Source organism: Grus americana, chromosome 17 (assembly GCF_028858705.1).
Source record: "Grus americana isolate bGruAme1 chromosome 17, bGruAme1.mat, whole genome shotgun sequence".
Lineage (NCBI taxonomy): Eukaryota > Metazoa > Chordata > Aves > Gruiformes > Gruidae > Grus > Grus americana.
This window is the reverse complement of record NC_072868.1, coordinates 15,063,535-15,090,655: the sequence shown is the minus strand read 5'-3', so window position 1 is coordinate 15,090,655 and position 27,121 is coordinate 15,063,535. Positions and strand designations below refer to the sequence as shown.

The 27,121-nt window shown below is 44.3% G+C and overlaps 4 protein-coding genes across 10 annotated transcripts in view; 3 read left to right on the top strand and 1 right to left on the bottom strand.

The window, feature by feature from the left end:
* The first annotated feature begins 1 nt into the window (after position 1).
* On the top strand, positions 2 to 7,272 carry FAM210B (family with sequence similarity 210 member B). Its single transcript, XM_054845399.1, has 3 exons — positions 2 to 197; positions 3,378 to 3,550; positions 5,010 to 7,272. Exons 1-3 carry the CDS (start codon positions 27 to 29, stop codon positions 5,224 to 5,226), a joined length of 561 nt encoding a protein of 186 aa, XP_054701374.1. The 5' UTR covers positions 2 to 26; the 3' UTR covers positions 5,227 to 7,272.
* A 428-nt stretch (positions 7,273 to 7,700) lies between these two features.
* On the bottom strand, positions 7,701 to 14,796 carry AURKA (aurora kinase A). Of its 4 annotated transcripts, none has more exons than XM_054845111.1 (9): positions 14,643 to 14,796; positions 13,985 to 14,072; positions 12,578 to 12,860; positions 11,916 to 11,994; positions 11,135 to 11,326; positions 10,315 to 10,453; positions 9,793 to 9,941; positions 9,002 to 9,176; positions 7,701 to 8,412 (listed from the first exon to the last, which is right to left on the bottom strand). In XM_054845111.1, the coding sequence occupies exons 2-9, from the start codon at positions 14,036 to 14,038 to the stop codon at positions 8,221 to 8,223; spliced, it is 1,263 nt and encodes a 420-aa protein (XP_054701086.1). In that variant the 5' UTR covers positions 14,039 to 14,072; positions 14,643 to 14,796; the 3' UTR covers positions 7,701 to 8,220. The 4 variants fall into 4 exon arrangements, with proteins under 4 accessions (XP_054701086.1, XP_054701085.1, XP_054701083.1 ...); XM_054845110.1 differs by lacking the exon at positions 14,643 to 14,796 and adding an exon at positions 14,402 to 14,515 and having other exon boundaries at positions 7,707 to 8,412; XM_054845108.1 differs by lacking the exon at positions 14,643 to 14,796 and adding an exon at positions 14,334 to 14,359 and having other exon boundaries at positions 7,707 to 8,412.
* An 80-nt stretch (positions 14,797 to 14,876) lies between these two features.
* On the top strand, positions 14,877 to 24,209 carry CSTF1 (cleavage stimulation factor subunit 1). 3 transcript variants are annotated; one of them, XM_054845106.1, is made up of 8 exons: positions 14,877 to 15,719; positions 16,370 to 16,540; positions 17,248 to 17,443; positions 18,872 to 19,149; positions 19,951 to 20,148; positions 20,720 to 21,110; positions 22,606 to 22,883; positions 23,873 to 24,209. In XM_054845106.1, the coding sequence occupies exons 1-7, from the start codon at positions 15,600 to 15,602 to the stop codon at positions 22,863 to 22,865; spliced, it is 1,614 nt and encodes a 537-aa protein (XP_054701081.1). In that variant the 5' UTR covers positions 14,877 to 15,599; the 3' UTR covers positions 22,866 to 22,883; positions 23,873 to 24,209. The 3 variants fall into 3 exon arrangements, with proteins under 3 accessions (XP_054701081.1, XP_054701080.1, XP_054701082.1); XM_054845105.1 differs by having other exon boundaries at positions 22,606 to 24,209; XM_054845107.1 differs by lacking the exon at positions 16,370 to 16,540 and having other exon boundaries at positions 22,606 to 24,209.
* Positions 22,797 to 27,121, top strand: part of CASS4 (Cas scaffold protein family member 4) — a 26,688-nt gene continuing 22,363 nt past the window's right edge. Inside the window, exons 1-2 of one of the 2 annotated variants that reach the window (XM_054845101.1) lie at positions 22,797 to 22,883; positions 23,873 to 23,921. In XM_054845101.1, coding sequence (XP_054701076.1) covers positions 23,907 to 23,921 — 15 coding nt within the window. In that variant the 5' untranslated portion in view covers positions 22,797 to 22,883; positions 23,873 to 23,906. Of the gene's footprint in view, positions 22,884 to 23,872; positions 23,922 to 26,401; positions 26,569 to 27,121 lie in introns of those variants that run through there. The other variant, XM_054845100.1, reaches the window with a different exon arrangement.

Sequence of the window (27,121 nt, the reverse complement as noted above, 5' to 3'; positions counted from 1 at the left end):
CGCAGAGTTAGGGCTGCGCTGTCGCTATGTACCGCCTGGTGCGCCTGGGCCCGCTGCGGCTGTCGGTGGTACCGAGCAGCCCCCGGTTCGCTGCCGTCCCCCGCGCTTTGGGTTGCGGTTCTTGTCTTACCCGGGCTGGCTTCAGCCCCTCGTTGCCCCTGGTAACGCTGCGATCTGCTGCCGGGAGCTCTGCTAAGGTAGGTGGGAGGGTGTATGGGAGCACTCCCTGTGAGGTACTGCGCTGTGTGAGGGGGCAGGGCCTCTGGAGGGAAATGTTTTGGTGGGGAGCGGGTAGTAGTTTTCATTAAAGCACAAATTGTCCTGGCCTGGAAGTGGTTTTCAGCGTTTGGGGGTGTTCTCAAGATACGGGGTTCAGCTGACCTGCACCTCCTCAGTGGTGTGTGTGTTTTCCCTGGAGGCTGCAGAGTTGGAGCACTTCAGGTGAGTCATGAAGAATAATTAAAAAAAGGGGGGGGGGGGTAGTAGTTCACGCAGGTGGGGAGAAGCCCAGGAGTTCCTGGTGGTGGCGGCTGTCAGGGTTTTCTAAAAGCACCCTGGGTTTCAGCCCCTGAAGATGGCAGCTGGCAGGGTGCCTGTGGAGGGTGCGGTGCCTGGCTCTGCGCCTTTGCCTGAGCTGAGAGATAAAATGCGAGCATGCACCCCGTTAATTGTGTGCTTCACCATGCTTTCAACGTTCAGCTGATTTTTTTGGAGATGTGAAGGAAAAATTTTTTGTGAATTTCTACCATTTGTTGGTTTGTTTCTAAATTTTACTGATTCAGGGAGAAAAGCAAATGAATGCTTTACATGGAACTGGTTTTTACACTGCAGTAGACTATTAATCGTGTTTATGCTGGGATCCTGTAGGAGACAGGGACCTGCTTGTGCCAAGATTGTGAATGTAAGCTTTCAATACAAAGGCTCATTTGCAGTTTAATTTCTACAGCTTAATTTTCAGGTTAATTTCTGTAGCCTCATTACAAAGCATAACACAATGTTTCAGATTTGTTTTCATGCCTTAGTTCATCCAGAAGCTGAATCTTTGCCTAAGTGATGTGAATAAAAGTAGTTTTTTAGCAGAAATATTGTAGCAGAATTATATGGGAAATCGGTAGCTGTCTTTTGCTAAGTTGTACATCGTTCAGGACATGACCGTACTGGGTAGTCCAAATAATACCTGTTGCAGTAGTACTTTTTTAACATCTTGCTTCAACACCATTCAGAAATTGCCTGGCAAGTGAGCCTGAGAGCATGAGTGAATGGAAAGGTACTTGGATGATGAAAACAAGCTGGTTTTCAGTCCTCGTGATCCATCTTGCAAGTGTGGCTGTAAGACACAGAGCTCTTCTGAGGCTTATGTATCTCTGTAGATTGTCAGCTCCTGTTTTCATGGCTGCTATCTAAAGAAAATTTTTGTATTTGGCTCCTTAAATAGATAATGATCATCTTTGCATGGAGAATTCACTATAAGCTATTAAATCTTAAAATACCATGCAAACCACGCTTGGCTCTTAGGAAAATTACACTGTTGAATACATGAGTATTCTCGACTAAGCATGTGATATTGATCGAATTGTTAGGACAGCTTTTGGCAGAAGGTATTATGAAACTATTTTGTTCAGTTTATTCAACTAGTTCCATTCAATAACTCAGTATTTAAATTTTACAGACTGGGAGTTAAAAGAGCATTCTTTCCTCCCTGCTCCCTCCTTCCTATAATAAAACTGAAGATTAAGAGAATGAGTTCTGAAACATGGTGAAGTAGCAGCCATGTAGTGCAGCCATGTATGGAATCTAATTACTTCCAATGGCTGAAAGTAATTAGATTATCTAACTAGGAATCCATTCTCTTGCTTAATGAGCTTGCTTCAAAAAATATATATTTGAACTTTTTTTCCTCATTTACCATCTAGTATTAAAACTGCTTGGTTTAAGCAATAAAGGATTTTTTTTTCTTCTGGACATTTTTCTTTCTTAGTTTCTATTCAAATATTGTTTTGGCTTATGAGAAAATAAATAAAGTCTACCATTATCCATTATGTTTGAAAATGTTAAAAATACAGGGATAAGAATAAGTTGAGCTACACAATTCCCTAAATACATCTTCATGGATCAGCATGATCTCCTGTCAAAACGAAATACAAAGTAACACAAATTACAATTAAAAAAGAGAAAACCAGCAGATTTTCAGGGGTGGTGTGGCTGGTAATTACTGATTAAAGTGATTTCACCCTACCATGAGTGTTGTAACAGGAGCCTGCCTTGTATCCTAATTTACAATCTCACCAAGTCCAAGGATTAATGAAAAGTGGTTTTCTTCTAATGTGTGTGCCTTGAAACCAATGTAGAGCAGGACAAAGTGGTGCCAAGCAGGCGGTAGCTGTACCTGTCCTCTGGGCAGCGGTGGCCTTTAGTTGTCATGGCTGCTGCTGCATTCAGCTGAAAAGAAAGGACTCTCCTAATCGTTCCCGACAGTTGCTCACTATTAGAGAAAAATCCTGAGGTCTTTGTGGAAACACTTTCTTTCTCCAGTTAGTATTTCTTCTATGGCAAGTCTGAGGAGGTATACAAGGGCTGTCGTAGTACTAGCAGCATATGTGCCCTGCATTGCACTATCAGATTGCTTTGGGGTAGATTTTAGTATGGAATTCTGCACTCTAAATTTACGCAGATAAAAAGCTGTCAATGAATTTTAGTATGACAAATACTTTCAGTGAAGTTAGGCTATTTGCACTGGCCTGTGTGGGTAGCTATTGTCCACACCGTGGCAACGGTATTGCTCGTTGCTGTCAACAGTAGCAGTTCCCGGTTCTTCCTTTTTTCAACTAGTCTACAGAGGGCGATTTATAGGAACTTAAATGTTGAACCCGTTCTATCAGTAAGTTGTTAGTAAGCCAGGATCAGCATGGTATAATGTAGGCTTCCAGTGCCATCAGCTGCTTAGCCCTTGAACAAAAAGCTGCGTTACAAGAACTCGGTGTATAAAGCTGAGCAGTGGGTGTAAGCAAAGATCTCTTTGGCACCTCTGTCTCATCTCTCAAGCAACTGCGTGGGTGTGCCTTGGCACACATGTGGGTCAAATGGAAGACTGGGACTATAATAACTCTTTTAATTATGAAACTTGCATTGTGTAAGAACTTGCACCAAGCTCAGTGCATCCCTTTGATATGAAAAGTTGGGAAAAGGGAGCTTGCATGGGCTTTGCCACCGGCATCTGCTAGCCTGATGTGAAAGAGCAAAAATGTGTTACTATCTTTCCCAAAGCATTCTGAACAGCACTCTATGCCAGCCACTTCTTTCATTATTTCAGACTGGTTCAACTGGCTAGAATATGATATTGTGCTTACTGCTAATAAATACTTTTGTTTTCTTTTTAGGATGCAGGTGTATCCCCTGAAAAGGCAGCCACGGATCCCAGTGGTGAGAAGAAGAAACTCAACAAATCCCAGCAACTGAAACAAGTTTTTAAAGAATATGGTGCTGTAGGGGTTTCATTCCATGTTGGAATTTCATTAGTATCTCTAGGAATCTTCTACCTGGCTGTGTCAAGGTGAGGTTTGTACAGTTGTCTGTAGCCTCTGCATAATAGTTTAGCCAAGAAAAATATCTTACCGTTGTGCTTATTTCTGGAAGGAGACACGCATTTTATGTCTGTTTGATCTATACACAGTAATCTTATGAATTTTTGTTATAGATGGATCCACAAATGGATCCAATCTCCCATCAGGCATGAGAGAAGACAGATATACGTGGCCTTTTTGCATAGGTTCACAGCCCACGGTGGGCAAGTGAAAACAGCAGAATAGAGACTGCACCAGAATACCTGGCCCGATGAGAGAATTTATTTTTGTTCTGCAGAGATATCTTTTGTTCTCAAACAGTAGTATGGTCTGTAAAGATAGAGCCATACAAAAGTGCTGGAGCTTAGAGATAAATTTCTTTTTTCTGGGTGTTGAACTCAGTTTCTGCAGTTGAGACTGCAGAAGGCAACGGCCACTAAGACAGGATTAGATTAAAAAAGAAAATACTAGATAACTGTACAGGAGCCAGGTGGGAAACTCTGTATGTGGCTTCTGGTGGGAATGCATCAGGTTTTTTTTATATATATATATATATATATATATATATATATATATATAAAAAATCAGTTGAGCTTGAGGTATTTCAGCTGAGGAAATAGGGAAACACATTGTTTCTCAAAGCATTCCCTGCTGCTTACTCTTGGCTTCAGTGCGAATATGTGAATGCTTGATTTCTCTTGTTTACTGCATCGTGGCACACAGTGACAATGCCAGCTTTTTCCTTCAGGTATGACTTAACTCTCAGTTACAAGATACTATACTGGCAGATGAAGGGAGAAAAGTTTCAGTAACAACCTCTTTTGGAAAATTACTCCAAACATGGGAGCCTTGATGAAAGCTGCCGTATCTATAGAGACTTAGTATTAATGGATTTGGTGGGTAAAGCTTATTTGAGATCCATAATGCTTCCTTCACTTGCTGGATTTTAGATCAGATACTTGTCATTTTAACAGCTTTTTACTCCTCTGTTAGAATACTCTAAGCCTAACAACAGGGACTGTATTGTAAATTTTGGGAAGATGAATTTCCAACACAAATTTGTAAATTTCTGACTTTTAAAATTCACAAGGAGAGAAATAGATTATTTTGTCTCTGAAGGTTGAGCATGGGGCTGAGTATTCTCCATGTGCATGCTGCAGCTATACAGTTGTAAAACTATGAACATATTTGACTTCACAGGGAGCTTTTCAATTTAAGAAAAAAAATGTGCATCTGAAAATATTATATTGCTAGAGAAGTAACTTGAGCTGTTACTGCTGAAATAATTCATTGGTTTCATTATTTAACAACATCTAGATTTAAACATAAATTCCAGAGTTGGAAGTATGCCATGTTAAATTCCCTGAAAAAAAGAGCACTTTAAATTTATATTCTTTAGCATGCAACCTTAAAATAAACTAAAAAATCTTGTTTTCTTTTTTTCCCCAGTGGTGTGGATATGACTGCAGTTCTCTTCAAACTTGGTTTCAGTGAATCATCATTGCAATCTAAAATGGCTGCTGGTACAAGCACATTTGTGTTGGCATATGCTATTCACAAATTGTTTGCTCCGGTACGAATCAGCATTACCATAGTCTCTGTGCCATTTATTGTCAGATACTGCCGGAAGATTGGTTTCTTCAAACCTCCTGCCCCAAATCCATGATGATTTCTTACTGGTTTTTACTCTTTTTTTTTTTTTTTTTTTTAAATGCTCTATATCCATGTAGCTTTTCAGATTGCTAAATTTCTTTAAAAGACTTATTTGGATTCATGTTAATGCTGACCTCCTCTTGCATTTCTTACTTGTCCTTTCAGGTAAATGTCACACTGTGAGAAGTGCTATCCTTATCTTTCCCTTTTGCCACCTCTTCTTTAGGAAAAACTTGTTAAAATGGTATCTGATTTCCACTGCAAGTGGTAATATAAGTGCTTGACAATGAGCAACCTCTTTAGAACACACAGTTCTGGGTTTTTATAATCTAGCTTTTTGGGCCTTTTTTTTTTTTTTTTGCCCAAATAGGCAGCATTAGTTTGTTACTGTGTGTGTTGGGAAACAGAGTAAGATTCTCTTCCTAATAGTCTGTGGAATAAACAATATCCTACTATATGAATAGTTCTTTAGGTGAGTGTATATATTGGACTTCAAAGCAGTAGGTGGGTGCACTTTTGTTATAAGAGGCATATATTATGAGCCCAGTCTTCCAATACAACACATATGCTGAACAACTAAGTTAAGTGGGAATACCCATATGCTTAATTATTGCACAGTGATAATTGTTTTAGCCAGAATAGGTGATGCACTGTTCTGAAACTATAGCTCTTTTGTGGTGCTTCCATGTTTTAAGATTTTATTGTTTAAAAGTATGCTTTATTTATAGGCTAGGAACTGGCCTTACTTAAAAGTCCTTTTTAATTTTTTTTATGCCTATAGACTCAGAAGGAATCCTGAGTCTACTGAAATCAGTGTAACCAGAATTACCTCCCATGTGAATGTATTCCAAAGATCAAGTCAGAGGCAAGGTATCTGTGGGGTTTTAATGTAGTGAGATCTGGCTTTGTGCTGGAAACATTTCTATCTATAAACTAACCCTAGCAGCTTTCTGTTGCTCCTGTGGATGTTACAATTCATGGCTTCTCAAGAGCAATTCCTGTGCTCATCTAACAGACTGTTGAATATAGCAGTTAAAGGTGCTTTGCATTTCCTTATTTGGACACTATTCCTATGTTGCACATGCATATGTTCACACACACCTTTTCAGTTAATCTAACAACTGGGTCCCAAAACTAGGCAGTCAGTATAACATTGTGGTAAACCTGGATTTCAGACTTAGGCCTGTGCTTCTGTGGGATAGCTTGAGCCAGACCTAGTGGTCTTTTGGACCTGGTCTTCCTTCCAGGTCTGCTCTTTTTATATCGGCTTTGTGCTCACACTGACTCCAAGGTGGCTCTGACACAGATTTGTGTATACAGAAATTTGAAGTAAAACAGCATGAGGTTACCCTAGTGATCAGAGTAGTTTGGGGGTTTTTGCTGAAATTTAGTGATTGAGAGGAAGGAATCATGTGGTTAGGATAGGAGTTAGCTGAGGGAGGAAAGAACAAGTAACTTTATCAGCAAGCTACTCACTCAGCCATAACATTAAATGGCACCTTAACTCCTTTCCCCTGCACAGAGTCCAGCCCACATGCTGGCTGGATGTTCTGAGGGTTCTCAGGCTCACAAGTGAACAAGCAGAGTTTGTGCTCAAAGGTGATGAGTCACAGCCACATCAATCCTTGTGTCCATATTATTGCTACCACTGGATTAATCAGGTTTTCTCTAAGACAGGGAAGGTGTGAAGAGATGTAGTTTACTTCCTCTGCCCTGGGGAAGCAAGCTGATACTAGAGACCACCACCTGAAAAACAGAGCCCCTGTTATCCCAAATAAGTCACCAGCACTAACTAGAGATTTTCTTGTAGTAGAGAAACACAACTTCATTTAAGTTATGACCAGAATTCAGATTACCTGTTAAGATAAATATGGTTGTATATACTACTGGCAATTTGTTTGAAGTTTTTTTTGCAAAGTATATTTTAAATTAATTTGAGAATATATTTTGAATTCTAGAATCTTTGCTTGTAAAGGGATCATTTTTTAAAGTGGTTTGTAAAATAGTGAAGATGGCCTTAAAGTCTTATAATGAAAATACAATAAATTGCTTTCTCTTAGTTTGCTTGAAGTGTTTTACTGGAAAATAGTTGGTTTGTATCTTGCAACAAGAGATACATTAATATTAGTTCCTGTTATATATCCCATTTGATAACAATACTTTCCAGACCTTCAAAAAAAAAAAAAAGCAGCAGCAGGCCTATGTTTCAGTGGCAGTAGAAGCCCCATGAGGTAGGTAGCACCACAGTTGGTACTTACCTTGGAATCCTGTGTTGTGCCTGTAGAATAGGAAGTGACCACATCTACTTGGTGGTACCAGCACTTTGAGTAAGAACTTTATGCCAGCTTCCTTTTTGACAGAGGTGGGAACTAAACTTGTTTTGTGATCACAGATGAGGAGTCAAGCTGTACTGGTGGCAAAGAGACCAGTGGTTAGAGACAGCCAGGGGGAAGTGATAAACACCATAAGGAACATTACCATGCTGGTGGCAGTATATAACAAGTCTTTATTTAAAAAGTCGAGTGCTCACATTTAAGACAAAATAGAGACAAAAATAATGCACACATCATTTTTAGGACACTTAGAGAAATGCATTCACCTCACTCACTTTCTAATTACACCACAGTTTGATACCCTTAGCAGCCCAGTAAGTTAGGAGGCAGGTATCTCCGGGATATTGCACTGTTCAATAAGCTAGAACCACAACTTCCTCCTGTTGTTGGGACAACAAACCATTACTAGGACAGACCACATCATAAGAGCCTTGAACACCTTAATACTTACATCAACAGACCTGGCCCACATGTAACTGATTTCAAGTATGTTAAATATTCCACAACCTCCAGCTAAAAGTCAATTTTACACTGCAGTTAGAGTTTAAGACAGAGCCAACCCAAAGATTTGCATTCCAATTGCCATTGGAGTCCAAGACCTGTTTTTCCTATTGTAAGCATTACAGTAGTCACAGTACGAGACTCCTCTTGTTGATCCCATGAGGTTACCCCTGCTAAGACTGCGTTCTGGATGGGGCAGCAACATCGCTTTTTCTGCTGTTGGGCATCTTCGTAGAGTTTGCTGTAATCCATGGATGAAGAAGTACATCCTTCAGGGGCAGTCGATGGAATGGGTTATGCTTCAGAAGCTTGGAAATCAAATCCCTCGCACCTTCTGTTACAAATGGAGGAAACTTGAATTCCACCTACAGAAGAGGAAGGACACTAAAAGATGATGCAAAAATTCTTTGACAATAACCAAACTAGAGAGACAAAGGGCTCTACCCTCCGAGGTACATCTAGAAAGGAAAGTTGTGTCAGCCTTGTGGGCTGTGCACCTTATGCCTATTGAGATAAGCTTAAGTAATTTCATCGTAATCCTGAAGAAAACAAGGTATTTTTCAATGTAGTTCAAACAGGATTGGTTTGCTGGAACCTTTCTAGGGTATGCAACAGGAAAAGTTAAGCTTATGTATTTTTGAATGTTAAATATTCATAAGTTAGAAAAGGAAAGATGTGAAGATTAGTTGCTTTATGAGAGAGGTAGGAGTTCAGATGCAGGCAGAAACAGGGTAGAACCAAGGAAGTCAGGCAAGGTATCTTAGGGTCTCATCAGTCATTCTGTAGAATGACTGAAGACAGTTTTAGGAATCTAGTTTTATGCATATCATTGTGTCTCGCTACAGTTCTAGTTACAATACATGCCCTTCTTCAAAATGACCATTTGTTAAGCTTCAGTAAGACAGCAGAACTGAAAGGCAGCACAATTCAGCTATGATAAGCATTGGCACATACCCTGGAAATAGCTCTGTAGGTTTCCTGGTACGTTTCTGCTTCAAAAGGTGGTTTCCCTACAAGGAATTCATAGCACAGAACTCCCAGGCTCCAGATATCCACCTTTTCATCATGTGTTCTCCCCTCAATCATTTCAGGAGGCAGGTAGTCAAGCGTCCCACAGAGAGTTGTTCTCCTGAAGAAAAGTATAAGTTAATCATTTACTGATTATGGCAATTATAAGTTCCATTTCAAAAGCCAGACAGAAGCTAATGCTGGCAATCATCTGTACCACAGCACAGCCCACCCTGGGTAGGCTCAGCACCACCAGAATACCTGGTAAAGAAGTTCCAGCAGTAAACTTTCTACTTTTGCCTTAAAGCATCTCAGTCACTGCAATCAGTCTTATCCTTCCTTTCTTCCATCCCCATATAGTCTTCCTTCATCAGGTGCAATTCACACTGATTAAGGAAATGTCTTAAGTATCTTGCTAGTGTGGTGTCTGAACACACATGCTAGTCTCATCTCGGGGACCACTGTAACCCTACAGCAGTACACCAACCTTCTCCACTTGTTTCAGGGTCAGCAAGTTTTGAACTACACAAGTCAAAAACACAGGAACAGAACACTCCTTCTGCTACACAGGTTGGCTATAAAGACCTTTGCTGCAGTGGCCCAGTTCTTAAAGGATTTTTTCCAGTATTTTAGGAAGTTCACATTTACCTCCATTCCACAACTATAAGCATGACAAGAAAGCTAATGTTTTCACCACAGAAGTATTTCACTGCATAAGATATATATTGCATTCTCACCTAGAAGATGGAGCATGCACAGACCATCCAAAGTCAGCAATTTTTAATTCTCCGTTTGATCCAAGCAGCAAGTTTTCTGGCTTGATGTCTCGGTGAATCACACTCTTTGAATGACAGTATGATAGGGCATCTGCTAGTTCTGTGATGTACTGTATTCAGAAAGAGAACGAATCTTTAAGACATTGTCGCTCTAGCTTATCTGGCTACAGTATAGCCCTTTCTAGGCATAATTAGTAGTTTAAGTTACAGCAATCATTCCTTAAGCCCTCGAAGTCTCACAATACAGGCCCTGCCTGAAGTGACCAAGCTCTTGCTATTAAGCAAGACTGAACACTGTTTATCAGTGCTGTGCAGCAATTTGTCTTCCCAACTTATTCGTTCTTACACGTGCACAAGCAACCCAGCATCTAAGGAGTCTGTTTCACACAACAGACTACAGAACATTATCTGAAGAGCTAGCTTTATGCTGCAGACGCTCTTCCTATCTGAGTAAGTAATGTTTAAGCAGCTAGAACAACCTACAGTAGCAGTTCTTTGCTCGTCAAACTTGGTAAGCTTCTGAAGTTCTTTGTAGACTTCTCCACGAGGTGCATACTCTAGGATAAGGTAGACTCTTGTAACATCATGGAAGTAGCCATATAACCTGAGAATGTTGGGGTGCCTGCAAAGAGATTTAAATATTCTTCTGAACAAGGTATTTGTCCATAGAACTTTTAATTTCCCTTTCCTGCCTCCCCCCTTCCAAAGCAAGCATAGGAACTTCAACATCTTTCAAGCATTGCTTCTGCTCACAACACAGCCATTAGGAGAGCTTCACAGCAGATAGAGGTGTTTATCAAAGCAGCAGCTTAGACTCCCTATAGCAAGCAGCTAGCCAAGATTCCTATCTGCTTGAACATCCCTCTACAGCAGCCGGAAGAGCAGATTACCACTGAAGGTGGCAATTCCTATGGGGTTTAGGAATTTAAGCTTAAACACATTAAACTCTTTCTGTGAAAGAACTAATGTCTTCAGCAAGTTAGGCTTATTTTCCAGGAAACAGAATACCAGAAACAAGCTTGGACTCGAGAAATTGCAGTTACCCACGTAAATCCAAGCAGCAGACAAGGGTTGGGTTTGGGGGTTTTTTTGTAGTGGGAAGACTTATTACCAAAGGTTACTTCATTGCAAGCTGGACAAAGGTAAATCTTGGTGCAGAAAGGAAAGAATCCTAACTAGCAATTTCAAGGTGTCGCATGTTTAAGAAGCAGCTTCTCTCTTCTTCAACAGTGTATGTTATCATAAACAAAGTTACTTTATTTGAACACAAATGAAGCAAAGTGGAATTGGTCACTAAACTTACCTAAGATGAGACTGTATTTCAACTTCTCTTCGTAGTTGATGCTCTACGCCAGCTTCCTCGAGCTGTGTTTTAAAGAGTACTTTCAGTGCAAGAATAAATTTACTCTGCTTTTCACGTGCCAGATACACATTTCCAAATTTTCCTTTCCCCAGCGGACGACCAATTTCAAAATCATCAAGAGACCACTGCCTTCTGCAAGGGGAAAGACAGAGTTACAAAAGCTACATATTTGCATGGGCTTTGGCACCTACGTTTACAATTGATAATGTTCCTGTTCAATAGATACTTCGTGATCCAAACTAGATTTCAGTCTTTACGAAGCCAAAACTGTGTATGCCGAGCCAGGCTCATTTCAATGCACTTGATACAGATGTACATACTAGTGTGTGTCAGAACTGGCTACTGTAGCCATACTACAAGTTAACTTCATCCGTGGTTAAACACCAGCTTCTCACACATATGAAGGCAGCTTTGTTTTCAAGTGTACATCTTGTGACTGGACCAGTGGCTATCAGTGTTCTCTTGTGGGAAGAGCTATTACTCATTTAGCTGAAAGTCTTCTCTAGGTTACAGAAAATCCTTGTTCCTGAGCATTATCAGGTCAAAGTAAACTTTCCTACGTTTTCATACATTGTCTCTGAAGTGCAGGGCCACTGTTCCCTGAGACCAAGGGGCTCAAGTAGCCTTCAGCTTAGCTGCAACTTGGTTGCTGCACAAAATTAAAACCAAGCCTACTCCAACAAGACTCAGTTAGCTAGAACAACTGAGGCACGCAACTTACTTTTTAGTCTCTTCATTTTTCTTTTTAGCAGTCTCTTCATTTTTCGGTTTAGAGGTGCTGTCTGCTTCAGAATTTTTTGCTACATATAGAGAAGTAGATCAACTTTATGAACCAGACCCATGAACATAAATCAAAAATTCATATGGGACCAAATTTAACCTCTCTGTAGTAACTGCAACAGTTCTTAGAACACATTCAATGACATTTCAAACAACCTAGTATAGTTTACTATTGGCAAAGCAGCATAGCAGTTATCAGTGCTATCAAAATGTAATTTTAAAAGCTCCCTTAAAATAAAAAAACCCATTATGCTTCCCCCCCAAAATACAGTATCCTTGTAAGAGATTAACATGAATACTGGAAAAACTGTCATGTACAAGTGCCAGTTACATTCACTCACAGCTGACTAGTGAGCACCTGAAAACTTCTCAGCAACCATATTGGCTCTAAATAGGTAATTCTGGCAACAGGGGTAGTGCAGGAACACCTAAGCTGCAGTATGTGCTGCTGTGCTGTTTCTGGGCACAACCAACATCTCTACAGGACTGTCCCACGTCATCAGCATCAGCTTTAGGTTTTCTGCACTGCACTCTGCTTCACAGAGCACAAGTATCCCCAGTGTCACAACACCACAGCTACAGGTACACCATCTTCAGATTTACCAGGTACTGGAGCCTGTTGAGGTTTTTCATTGTTCTTGCTTGGAACCTGAGGCCTAGCAGTCGGTTGGGCCAGAAATTTTGGTCGTGGCTGCTGTGTTGTCTGGTTATTAGACAGTTTTTGGTTTGACAATACAGGTTTTTGTGATTGCACAGGAACTCGCTGGGCAAAATTCGAAGGACACAGAACACGTTGTGCTTGAACTCCACTGTTCAGTAACCGGCTCTGGGTGGAATGCTGAGACACAGGGACACGTTTTGGGCCATCCCCAATGGGATTAGCAACCTTCAAAAAGACAAGATAATATATTAATTGTAGAATAGCATGCTGTAACCTTTATGGCCCCATTCAGTAGAGCAGGAAAAAACACAAAGCACATTAACAGGAGATGTCAGGGTAGCCTGATCTCATGTTCTATGAATGAAAACATTCTTAAGTTTCTACATTGACAAGAAAAAGTTAGCAGTTTTCTACAAGAGCACACTTATTTAAAGCTAGCAGAACTTTCCCACACACATCTGAAGAACATCAGCCAAAGGTATTAAGGCAGCAGATCCATACTATAAAAGCATATACCGTTTTCAGTCATTGCTTGCTTTAATGCTGTTCATCTTAATATACCTTGTACTGCAATGGGAGTTCAGCAGAACAAAGCAAGTTTATTTAGTAAGGTTCAGCTATCTGCTTTTAATTGTTTGCTTCCAGCAAAGGAGGGTAGTTTAGGCTTACATTTAAGAAATTCTTAGTTGTTCTAGGATACTTTGGTTACAGTTAAATTCAAATGATAGTGATTGGCTTCTCACATTTTTGACACTCTAATGATACTGTACAGCACTTTGTACTTTTTTCTTCCCCTAGATATTATTTAGTCTTCTAGTTGAGTTCACTAGAAATATTATATTAATAGCTTGATCAAAAAGAAGCTTTGTTTATGCTATTCTTGAAACCTTACCAGGACCGATATGGTTTTAAGTTAAAATAGTGAGAACACATCTGTGTTTCTATATAGAAGAAACTACATCATCAGGGTGATCTTGAGTACTGCTGCACGGGCACGTCAATAGTGATGTGAACGCAGTGCTTGCTTTTGGAAGCCACACCTGGACTAAGTCGGCTACGCATATTTGATCTCTCTTTAAAGGATCTTATATTTAAAATATGAGGAGAGTTTCACAATTCATGTATGGCATACTAATACAACAATAATAAAAAAGCCAGCCCAGGGCATTGCTCTCTCCAAAACTACCGAAAGACAAAATCGGCAATTACTTCCTGCACACAGAAAACATTGTTTCAATACAGATTTTCCCCCTTTTTTGCTATTTAGTGCAGTTAATTAGCACAGACCGCTTGAAACCTGCAGCTCTTGGCTGCTGGGTGCGTGTCTCCTCCTCGCACGAGTGATTTACCTTGGGAGCACGACCGGGGTACCCAGCATGGTTCTCTTTCGTGTTCTTATCCATAGCACCCGAGAAGAAAAGCTACATACAGCTCAGCCTGCGGATGAGACGGAGCCAACAGGGGTCAGTTCCACACGAAACGCTACGCCTCGGATCGCCACTTCAGGACGCGCCCCCCACCCCGTTCGAGCACCGGGAGGCCCCGAGTCCGGGCCCGGAACGGCCGGGCCTAGCACGGCACAGCACACCGCCTCACGGCCCGGCCCCGCAACCGCCAGCCTGCGCTCACAGCCTCCAACTAGGCCGGCAGGGTCCCGCGGGGGGCGGCCCGCTCAGCCCCGGCCTGCCGCCCGCTCACCCCCTGCTCCGCTCCGCTCTCTCCAGCCGCCGTGGCTGTTTGAATTCAAACGGCCCTCCCTTAAATACCCTTTAAACTACGGCCTCTCGCCATTGGCCCCTCTCCCGCCATTCGCGCCCGCTGATTGGCTCCTTTGCAACCGGCCCGCTCGCCGATTGGCTCTCCGTACGCTCCGCTCGTTGCGAGGCTGAGCCTCGTCGCCGCGAGCCTCTGGGGCGCATGCGCAACGGCAGCCTGCTGCGTATCCCGAGTAGGTCTAACCCCCCCGCCCCGAGGGCGGTGTTTGCGCTACATGCGTATTTTACGTACCGTCTCTCCGCCGCTGGCTCCTTCCGTACTCCAACTGCGTGGATCGGCGCCCCGCTTACACACTTTTCTCCGCGAAGTCTCTGCCTGGCCGGGTCTTCCGTTACGCAAATCGCGTACGCCCAGACCACCCACCTGTGGCAACGCTACAACTACCGTCCTTTCCTCACGGCTACCGAGGCCTCGGAGCGTGCCCCGGCGGCGGGGGGAAGGGCGTCAGGTTAGTCCCGCATCCTGCGAGGCACCAGCCTCTTCCCTCTCCTCCTCCACACACGCACCCGCCGCCCCGGGCCGAGGGAGAAGGCGGTGCTGCCACCTCGCGTGGAGCCGAGCGCGAGTGGGGCCGGGGGCCATTGTGTCCGGCCGGCGAGGTAGGTGCCCCGGGTGGCAGCTCGCAGCCCCGAGGAGCGGGAGGACGGGCGGAGGGGTGAAGCAGGCCTCTGCCTCGCGCTCGCCCGGACGTGCGGCCCAGGGCAGCGCTCCACGTGCCGTCGGCTCTTGAGGACAAGTGTGAAGCGGACGCCCGCCTCGGCTCGGCTCGGCACGGCACAGCACACCGGGGGACGCCTGGCCCGAGGTACCTTCGCCAGCCCGCGGACCCCTCGTGTCACACCAGCGGCGACCCGCAGCAGCTGCCAGAGCCACGCAGGTTCTTGAGGAGTCGCTGAGCGGCCGCCGAGGACCAGCGAGTGCGGTTTGTGAGTAGCGGCGCGCAAGGAGCGGGAGGCTGCCGTGCCGTCTCAGCTGCCGCCTGCCCCACTGGTCCTGCTCACGCCTGTGAGGGGGACCTTGGCCGCTGAGTGACCAGCGGCAGCGAAACTAGGTTCGGTACTTCGGGCCTCTGAAGAACCGCGATTGAAGGCAACTTTTAACTGTCCCTGCGGTGCTGAAAACAAGTGCGAAGGCGACCCTGGTGTGTGTGTTGGTGTTTACAAGTGATACAGGATAGGTAAAAAGAAGATGTCGGGTCGTCGTGTCGCTGCAGCATGTGATAGACGTCAGCTGCCGCGGGGCATGGGTAGCATGGCAGCCCCCCTCCTTGACCCGCGTCCACTTCGACTGCCGTTTCTTGAGGCTGACGTGAGTAGGACTTTGGGGAGGGCGGCGGTGCGCTCTCGGGACAGGCTCTCGGCCTGCTGACAGACCGCGCTGTCTGGCAGCGCGCGATGCTTGCGACCGCACCGCCCGAGCGGCTGACACGGCCGGGGAGGCCTGCAGCGCCGAGCGGCCGTGCCAGCAACTGGTTACTGCACAGCCCGCTCCGGTCCCCGTGCTTGGGATCCCGCTGTCTCGGCAGAAGCGGCGTTTCGGAGCTGTGCCGCTGGGACACAAAAGAACCCCGGCCTCCCGCAACCAGCCGCCCTCCCGTTGGGAGCCGGACACCCCCCACCCACCCCCCCCCTCGCCCCGGGCCGCTCAGCCAGCAGGGCCTGCCGCTCTGAGCGCGGCTCTGCCGGCCTCGGCCAAGGCCCCGGCCTCCCCGGAAGGGCGAAGGGGCAGAGGGACCCCGGACCGGCGGCGGGCCGCCCTGCCCTGCCCCGCCCCTCCTCCCCGCCCCGCTCCGCCCGGCCCGGCGCCCCCCGCCCCCCTTCCCCTCCCCCCCCCTCCCCCCGGCCGCTCGGGGGCTCCCTCGGTGCGTCACCCGTCACGTGACACAGCGGGCCTTGGCAGCGCCCGGGCGCGCGCGCGAGGTGTCACGGTCATGTGATGCTGCAATTCTCTCCTTCAAGAGTCGCCTCCAATCGATTTGCGGGCGCTCGATGCAGCAGCCTTCGCGGAGGAGCATTCTGCGGTCCCGGCCGCCGCCGCCGCCTCCTCCCCTGCCGCCGCCGCCAATCGATGCGCTCAGGGCTCCGGTCGCCATTTTAGGGGGAGAGCGAGGGAGGCAGAAGGAAGGGTCGGTAGGTACCGGGGCCGCTCCGCGCTCTCCCTCGCCTTCGGCCCCGCTGCCCGGGCCGGGCCTCGCCCCCCGCAGCTCCCGCCCGAAGCTGCCCGTCCCCCCCCCTGCCGTCCCCGTCGGCGCTCGAAGCTCGTTTTCTGTGACCGCCGTGCTCCGGCTAAGCACTCCCCGCCCTCATTCAGTCCCTTTCCCCCACGCCCCCTCCCTGCCCGTTACTGGGCTCGCAGCCCGGGGCCGGGAGCGGCTGGGCGGGCGGGTGACCGGCGTCTGCCGGGCGGGAGGAGGCGCGGGGAGGATGCGTTCCCCCGGGATGAAGGGGGGAGCGGGCCGGGGCTGTGAGGGGGGCAGCCCTTCGCCTGCCCCCCACGCTTCGTCTCCATCGCCTCCCCAGTGCCCGCCGGTGCAGACACGCACTGACAGAACCGTTTTGCTAACTAATGCCGCGTTATTTCTGCCTTCTCCTGCTCCTTTGTACAGCTCGTGGTCTGTTTATTGGCGAGATTTTAATTTCTACAGCAAACGAGTGCAACAGGTTTTTCTTTTTTTTTTTTTTTTTGTGTCTTTGATTTCTATGTCTCGGAGCCTTACCTAAAATATGGTAAGACTTGGTGTCCACGCTGAAATTCTGCAGGATGTGCTTTATTTAAAAGCTGTGGTTGTTTCATGGAACTCTCTTGTATGTGATTTTCTCTTCTTTATTTATTTCAGGCCCCTCCAAGGCATTCCTTGCTCACAATGTATAGAACAAAAGTCAGTTTGAAAGACCGTCAGCAACTTTATAAACTGATAATTAGTCAGCTGCTTTATGATGGATACATAAATATTGCCAATGGCTTGATAAATGAGATAAAACCACAATCAGTCTGTGCACCATCCGAACAACTGCTGCACCTAATTAAGTTAGGTAAGCTGGAATAAAAAGCTAACATAAAAGTCCAGTTTCTAAATCACTAGCTTAAATCCTTGTGAATTAAGAGGTTAGTGTTACTGAAAAGACATCTTTTATGCAAAGCATAACATTTCTAGATGTTTAGATACAGCCTTTGCCTCCGTGGCTTTTTTTGAAGGACGTTCTAGTTCTATGTTTAATTCCTTAATATGTGTCAAAAGCAAACCAGATCGCCAAGCGTTGTCAAAACCTGTTTGTTTAAACTTCTTTAAGACGTAAGAATACCTGCCCAGGGTCCTGGGTGACTGGCAACCTTCTAAAAATACACCCCAGTAAACGGGATCACTGAGTCCGCAGACCTAATAGAAAATTGACCCGCACAGTTCTCTGCCAACTTCCGAAATATTTTCTATAAGACTGTTCCTGACAGTGTTGGAAAGGGAGCAAGCCCTTCCAGTGGCAATCGTCACTAGCCTTTATATATCAGCCACAAGAAAATAAGCTTCACAGTCTAGGGTCTCAGCAAAGGTATTGCCTGTTCTCTCTCTGTGTATCTTTCTGGAAGTGCATCTGTGCCGCAGTATGTAGTCAGAATACCTGAGCTGCTGTTGAAACAAGCTGACGAAGTTACTGGAGGAGGTCTAGCCATAGCATCATGTCTTCTCTGTATTGTAACAGAACTGGTTCTGCCGCCTGAACTAGTTGAGTTCCAAGAGTATAAATATGTGAAGCCTTGTGTCTGTTTGAAATAATAACGCTAGACTTGCAATTTGTAGATGAAAGCAAGAAAAACTTTTCTGTTGCATTTGATGAATTGATGATCACAGTTGGGCACACAGCTGAAAATTGTTGTGTCTGCCCTGTTACCACTTCCAGTGCTGAGCTGTCTTTGTTCTGTAGATGCATCCTGGAAGTAAAACAAAACAAAACCACAAAAAAAATCTGTAGAATGGGTGTGAAGAGGAGTCAAAATTTTCATTTGCAATGCTGGGATAGTTGTTTGTGGAATAGGGGTTTTTTTGTTCAATGCAATAAAGCAGAAAGGAAAAGAATCGGTAAATGTTTCAGTTCTTTATTTTAAATCTCATATAGTAGTGTCAGGGCTTGTTTCTCCCTGTGGAAAGCTGACTAGAGGCCTGTCGATGGCTTAGGTAACTGATTCTCAGTGCATTTGTCAGTCCTTACCATTTACAATATTTGCTGGTTGTATTTCCATGGTTAATTTTAAGAGCTGTGTCCCACTGTAGTGAAGCTGGAGTACCTCTCATTTCTCACGAGAAGTACTGCTGTATCACTAAACCTGCTCCGCTAGCTTAGCTTTGTCAAACGGGCTGCGGCTCTAAACCCTGCCTTGTAGCTGTTACAGAGGTCTATAGACCACAGACTGTCTGCCCGAGGAGGAGGGTAACCTGGTTTAAGTGCATCAACTTCTCTTTTTTTCAGGAATGGAGAACGATGACAGTGCTGTTCAATATGCAATTGGAAGGTCAGATACGGTAGCTCCAGGCACGGGAATTGACTTGGAATTTGATGCAGATGTACAGACCATGTCTCCTGAGGCTTCTGAATATGAGACTTGTTATGTCACATCTCATAAAGGACCATGTCGCGTAGCTACGTATAGCAGAGACGGACAGTTAATAGCTACAGGATCTGCTGATGCCTCAATAAAAATTCTTGATACAGAGAGAATGTTGGCCAAAAGTGCTATGCCTATCGAGGTAAAATATGACTTGAATCGTAACCACTTTGTGAGTTCTTGAGATGCTGTCTGTTCATGCCGTGTCCGTGCCTTGTGACTGGCTCAGTGGGTCGAACTAAGTATCTGTCTCACCATATTTCCTACTCCAACAGCGGCTCATAAAGTACCCTTGAAGAAAAGGAAGAAGAAATAGGGCAAGTATACCTGTGTAACTTCTGGCAGCAGTCTGGAGAATTCAGCCAGAAATTCCTTCGAATAGTTGCTGATAATTGCTGTATTGTCTGAACACAGTTCATTTTTGAACCCGCTTATACTTTTGGGCTCTGCAGCCTCCAGTGGCTGTGTATTTCAGAACAGTTTCACAGAATACTTATTTATCTGCTTCAGTTTTTCTCCAATGCAGTTATCAGGTAGCAGTTTAAAAGTGGGTTGTTGCGGTTTTTGCAGGGTGCACACCAAGTTCTCAGCAGTATGCTGCGTGAGTAAAAGTTGCAGTTTTCCCAGTTGGGACAGCTTGCGGCAATACAGTATTTTGATTTGGACTGTTTATGACAGTGATGTGTTTTCTTGCATCAGTTCTCTGCTCCTGAAACCAGGTTGTCATTGAGCAAGTCAGCTGACCTTTGTAAAGATACTGGGATTTTATCTGATAATAATATATAATGGGCCTTGAAATGATTAAGGTAATAGTGATTATGTGCCTAGTTACATGTCAGAAAGGTAGCTGTTGTTTCCCACTTGGGCAAGTATAAAACCTACCTTTCCTGTTAAAAGCATGTTCTGCTCGCTAACACTCTAACTTGTTGAATGTTCTTTTTAGGTCATGATGAATGAGACAGCACAGCAAAACATGGAAAATCACCCTGTTATTCGAACTCTGTATGATCATGTGGATGAAGTTACGTGTTTAGCTTTTCATCCAACAGAACAGATTCTAGCATCTGGTTCAAGGGACTACACACTTAAATTGTTTGATTATTCAAAACCTTCTGCCAAAAGAGCCTTCAAATACATACAGGTTAGATACAATACCGGTTCAGAGCAACCAAAGCTTGAATGTATAAGTACCGAGGTATCGGTGAGCTGAATTGTGTCTGAGTTTCTATGTGGTTAGGTGTGTAGGTATATGGAGCGACAAAATTTACAGGCGTTACAGTAATTACATGTTACGAGTTTGTGCATAATGTGCACTTTAAATCCAGTGCCTGTCTGCTTTTTGTTAAGCTAGACCAAATCTAATATGGGTAACTTTGAAGTCAGTTATATTCTCTTTGTTTTGGAGGAGAATTTGGGATTGTGTGGTGGTGGGCTTTGGGGATTGTGACTGGCTGACAAAGCCTCTTGTCACGTCTGTGCGATATCCTGTGAGCAGGCACTGCAAGCTGCTCCAGGACAAACACTACGATACCTTCAAAGGTGGCCTGTCATTTTAGTCCCATATGAAGCATTTTCTGTTTTGCAAAACCAGAACACGTTGTTCTAACTGATAATTTAACTAGTTTTCTAGCACTTTAATGCCACCAGAATTGACACTTCCATTTCAGATTTTTTTTCTTTCTTACACCAATTATGTATTTTTGATCAAACAGGAAGCAGAGATGTTGCGCTCAATTTCTTTTCACCCTTCTGGAGATTTCATACTTGTTGGTACCCAGCACCCTACCTTACGACTGTATGATATCAATACTTTCCAATGTTTTGTGTCTTGCAATCCTCAAGATCAGCACACTGACGCTATATGTTCAGTAAATTACAACGCAAGTGCGAACATGTACGTGACGGGAAGTAAGGATGGATGCATCAAATTGTGGGATGGTGTTTCAAATCGCTGTATCACTACTTTTGAGAAGGCGCATGATGGAGCTGAAGTCTGTTCTGCTATTTTTTCCAAAAATTCAAAGTATATCTTGTCAAGTGGAAAAGACTCTGTAGCTAAACTCTGGGAGATATCCACTGGTCGAACACTGGTCAAATACACAGGTACGTGGCAGGTGACCCCCAGGTACCGTCCTTTTCAGGTACAACCCACGGCATGGGTGGTGATGCTGTCAGAAGAACAGAAATTCTTAAAGGCAACGGGAGATGGCTGCTTGGAGGAAAAATTGCCCCAAATTTTTGAAAACGCTTGATGTAGATTAACTACGGGAGAGAAGCTGTGATTCTTGTATGTCAGTTGGTGTAAACGTGTTTAGTCTGAGTAGATTTTAGAGACTTTTCTGACATCGTTACTCCATTGCTTTGGAGGGATGTTACCACTAAATTAGGGAAAAGTAAAAAGGAACACTGCCCTAAGGACTAGGACATGCAGAGGGTTTTGTTCTCTAGGTTTTTTTTGTGTGTTTTAGAAACAGTGACTGTTAAAACAAAACAGAATCATTGCTCTTCTTGCTGGTGATCATTTAGATTTTGTGACTTTTCTATTTATTGCTAGACTAGGGGCACAGTTTAAATAGGAAGGGACAAAACTAATGCCTAATCCATCTCTGGCTAGAGGAGGCTGCTTTCCTGCAGGGTACCCACCCAGATGGGGAATTGAACCTACTTTGGGGCAGTTGTTTTAACCATTAGACCCAAAAGATGGCTTTAGTAAGCCATGGCAGTATTCTGAAAAATAGCTACAGCTGTCTTTTTTTTTTTTTTTTTTTTGAAGGATGCAATTGTGTGCAAGGTAGTCGTGCTCAGAGCGTGTGCTGACAATACCATGCTTTGATCTCAGCAGGACTTAAGGAATGGTTAAGGATGTGGAAGCTTTCCATATGATAGCAGCTGTGAAGTGCTTGGGTCAAGCAGGAACATGCTTAAGCATTAGGAGTCATAGCATATAAGAGGAGAAAATGTTGACGACTGTGTGTGTCAGCTTTTAGGATGTGTACGGTCCTTTTTTGTATGCCAGCTCTATTTTGCTCTCAACCAGCAGGGTGCAGCACCTCCTTGATAAAACTTTTGCAAAACAAGTATCAGGTAGGATGCAGGTGTGTGCATGGCATGGTAAATGCCTCTACAGGAAACACACATTTTATTTGAAGGGTATGGAGGGACTGTATGGCCGAGGTAGGTCATGCAATGTGCCGGATGATATATGCATTAAAACCAAAAGTTGTCATTGGTAGCGAGAATCTGTGTATTCTGCTGTCTGTGGTCTTAGTTACAGCTATAAGCTTCATACAAAAAATATAAGGCCAAAAGTGCTCTCAGAGTTAAGTGATTGTGCCCATACTGAGTGGTTGGGCTCCACTGACACAGTTGGACTAGTTAATGTTCCTGTCTTCTAAGAAATTTTAGAATATACCACATATATAACTACAAAAGAATATTCATTATTGATTCACGTGTTGTATGTGGGAGGGGTAGGCTAACTGGGAAAATAAGGCTCCTTTGTAGACTGCGGAAATTGATACTTCTGGGAGGTTTATTCTCGGGTATCTGAAATCTTTGTAAAACTTGATCCTATTAATGTTTTGCTGTATATATTTAGGAGCTGGTTTGAGTGGACGACAAGTACACAGGACACAAGCTGTCTTCAACCACACAGAAGATTATGTGCTGCTTCCTGATGAAAGGACCATAAGTCTCTGCTGCTGGGATTCCAGAACTGCTGAACGGAGAAATCTTCTTTCTCTTGGGCACAACAGCATTGTCCGCTGTATCGTCCATTCTCCCACCAATCCTGGCTTCATGACCTGCAGCGACGACTACAGGGCTCGATTTTGGTACAGGAGGTCAACGACGGACTAAGGACAGCTTTATAAAACAGTGATTATCCAGATTAATTATATCATCTTGTATTGATTGTACTGCCAACAGATGCCTAGATGAAAGCCGTGCTGTGTCTGGTTTTTAATTCTGTCAAACATGGCAGAAAGATATCAAAATACTGAGACTAAGTTTTGCCTCACGCTAATTTTTTTTATTAGTGTGTGTGGCATTAATTTTTGTAAGTCATCTCTAATTGTACTCAAGGGGTGGGGGTGGGGGGAGAATAAAATGATCCTTGCAGGAAGGATTAAACTTGTTCTCCTGTCTTTGTAAATCCCGTGAAAGATAATGTGACTGCATCTTGCTCAAACTGGGCAGTATGAGCCAGTTTTGCTCTGCATTGTATCTCTGCAATCCCACTGAAGTCTGTTTGAAGAATGGATTACACAAGTGACTGCAGAACTTGGCAAATATTTTAATGAAGCCTTAAACTGCCTTCAGTTCTGATTCATTCTTTGTAAAGCTCTGGTTTGTATCTTTTAGTCTGGGGGGGAGGTTGGTGGATTATTTTTTTTAATTATTTTTTTTTTTTAATTGGCCAAGTGGACCTTCAATTCTGAGCCAGTCTTGTGCCATAAGAATTTGAAACAGGATTTTAAATTGTTTAGATGAATTCAGGAAATGGTGTTCTAGTTCTGGTATTAAAGCTCAGACTTGAAATCTTGTCTTCTTTCAAATTAACAAGTGGGACCTCAAAGTAAATTCATAATATTTTCAAGGAATATCCACACTGCAACTGTAAAATGTGACAGTGCTGCAGCATGTGAAAATGAGAATAACTTTGCCAGATACCTTTTAGTATCCTCTCAACGAAAGAAAGTGGTGTGCTTATTAATTTTTGCATATGTACCTCAGAATTGTCACTTTGCTTAATTTTATTGAGAAATTCTCATTCTATGTCTGTTACACAGCACTTGAATTACATTCTTTTTTTTTTAATTATTCAAAACCCCAGACTCACTGTTTCTTCTCCCCATTCTCTCTAGTACAAGTTTTCCAGACCTCATCCTATTCAACAGGATGCTTAAACCTCCTGTAAGTTTGAAAATTCACTACTTACTCTTACAGATAGTTGCCTGCACAAAGTTTTACATGTCGGTTCATTCAAGCATCCTGTACGGTGCTTGTGGGCTCCTGTGTGGGAGGCTGCCTTCAGTCAAAAGCTCTGTGCTTGCTTTCAGGAGGATATTTTTTTAAATGTGAGGTTCTCACTGCTGGATTAACTTTCCATTGCCACTGATGAAGTGTCTTGTCAAGGGCTGATGAGGGTACAGGTTTTGTCTGTATTTAAATAAAGATTACCTTTTAAAAAGTTATTTAATACATAAAGAAGGAAATGTATTAGTTTTCCTTTCTATATAACAAAGGAGAAATGAATATTGGAAGGCTGGGTCTTTGGGGACATGTTAAAGCTGGATGAATTTGCTTGTGTTAACATCTGAATCGGATACAACTATAGATTTACTGTATAGAATGGGGGGCATTTTTTTAAGAGAGGATGAAACTTAGTTTTCTCTTAATAGCTACTGCTATGCAAAATGTTTCTTATGCTTAGCAATCCTCTGCCTCCCTTTGAGTCTCTAAAACTTGAGAAACATGGGAGGCATGAGATAGCAGTTCTGGTGGCTTTTTTGCTGGAGAAACACGGGGAAGCGGAGCTTGCTGGGAGGGAGAAGGGAAGTCCTGCCGCAGAGCTATCGGTGCGTGCTGTGCTCTCACTGCCAGCCTGCTAAAGTGACAGCTGTTGCTGTTTTCTTGTAGTGCCATGTCTGTTTCAGTTCTGTCCCTAGTAACACCTTTGCTACCAGTGTTTGGACTCCTGTTTTTAAAATACTGGTTTGGTGCTCTCTGTATTAAACCACTGCTGTGATCAATCAGCAGGATGCTAGTTTTCACCTCAAGCTTCTTTAATTTGTGGTCTTTTAACTTGCAGTGTAGAAACAGAGTTTTAGTCTGTTGACATAAAAACATCCTGATACTGGCATCTCTTCGTGCTGTCATCTTGTTTGAGGTCAGAAGTTGGGGGTTTCTGTTTGAGAAATAAGGGCTGGAAGAAACTGAACTCATCCTGATCAGGTAGATAACCCAGCCCGGGGTGCAGCAACCAGGTGCTGCACCGCCCCAGTGCTGCTCTGGCCCTTGAAGGTGGTTGATGGGGGACGAGAATGGGAGGGGGCAGCAAGGTTGTGCACACACATCGTCCTGTTAGAGCTGCGTTTGACCGAAGGGGACTATGTCTTTCTGCTGTGCAAGTCTGGAGGTGCCCAAGTCACCGTCCTTCATGTGATGGCACTTCCTGCTGCAGGCAGAGGAGCTTCACACCTAGGTGTACTTGATAATTAAAATCCTAGTGCAGCCGCTTGCCCTTGCGGAGTTTTGCAGTCTGTACCTCTCGGTAGCTGCATCCCCGCGAGCTGCTCTGCTCAGAGGAGCACTGCTGTACACAGGATTGATCGCCTTGTCCAGAAAGTCTCCGTCGCCTGTAAAGGTCCATAGTATCCGTCTGGCGTGTAACCTGCTCTTGCCTCTCCTGGGAAGACGCTATCACTGAAACATGGCTGACGCGTTCAGCCGACGAGCCCTGCCCACGTGCAAGCAAAGCAACCTTGGAGACAAATCACAATTATGGTTTTGTGCCTTTTGGCCTTCAGGGTTCCTTGGCACGCTGATTTGGCCATCAGCAACTGGCACGTGGCTCCAGGGAAAGTCATTCCTAAAAGACCACTTCTGCAATCGGCTGGTCTGGAACGGATTTCAAACGCTCTGCTTGCGAGGGGCCGCTGGCCCGGGATCAATAGTTCTCACTTCCTGTGCGTGCAGGCTGTCTTTCCACCAGAGCTGCCCCGCGAGACCGAACCCCAGGAAAAACTGCAGTGCAATAAAGGAGAAGTAGTTGAGTTAGTTGTAGCTCAGGTTTGGGAGTTCTCGGTGTGGCTGCCCAGGACCTCCGGACGTGCTGCAGCACAGCTGCTCTACCCGCCGAGCAGGATGTCGTGGGGCAGGAGCCGAAGCCTACGTGCTTGTGCAGGTGCGTACACCTTGGTGCAGCCGGGAGGACTGTCTCACAAAGCACAGACCCCAGGCGAGGGTGGTAATACGTGAGGTGGTCAGAGAGCCCCTTCAAACAAAAAATTGTACTGGTTGAGACAGCTTTGAAAGGTGTGAGCAATGTTGGCTTCGAAATCCTGAATTGATATGTTTGTGCCAGTCTTACTGGCATCGAGCACTGAGCAGCCCCTGCAGTACGTAGTATTCTTGTATTCATCGCGTTTCTAAAAGAGGAAATACAGGAACATGCAGCAAAACAGAGGGGTGAGACTTCTGCCTGCGGTTAATTGCGACAAGTTTGAGGCAGAGAGATCAAGGAAAATTCCACTTGCAGACAGGCTTTTTTTTCTCACTTGTAGATGCTAACAGGGTTTTTCTGTTTTGCTTCTGTTCTTCTTAATCTTATCCGTTGTTACAGAAATTACCTTTCATGAGAATCTTTTTCGCAAATTCCTAAATGCTTGTAGGAGTAGAGCTGTCAGATGGGCTTCCTTGAGACGTAGTTCCTAGCGCAGGGTGACTGTGCAAAGCTGAAGCCTCTTCATCCCCCCGCAATTAACTGTATTGCTCAAAGTGACGCCGCTGGTGGATGAGAACAATGGATAAAAACCTCAGAATCGACAGAACTGCAAAGGTACGTCTGGCTTTTTGAATACAGCATATAAGCAATTAAGTAAAAAGGGTCCGAGAGTCGGGTTTGGTGTTTGAATTCAGCCTGATGCTTGGCGATGTTGGAAGCGTTTGGTATTCTCACCTCGAGGTGGACGAAGGGCTCTTTACGACACTCGTGCACCTCCTGTCCCCCGGCGCGTCTTCTTGTGACAAAACTATTAACTGGAAGAAGCGTCTTCTTGGGGAGGACTGTGAATAAAGCAGGATTCCCAAATAGCAAATGCCTGTGAATATATATTTATTATTTCACAAATGTGTTTAATTTCAAGGTTCCACCTGTACTGCTCCCTGTAGTAACATCTGAGACACGGTTATGTTGTCAGAGCCTGGCGGTGGCAGTCCAGGTGACCTGTTGCATGACAGATAATTTCCCTGCATTACACGCAAAAGAGAAGAAATTTTTTATAGAAGTACTGTATTTGTTTCTTTTGAAATTCTGGAACTACTTTATATATACAGTTTTTTACATTTATCTGTGTATTCATAGTGCATCTAGTATAATTTTCTATGTATGC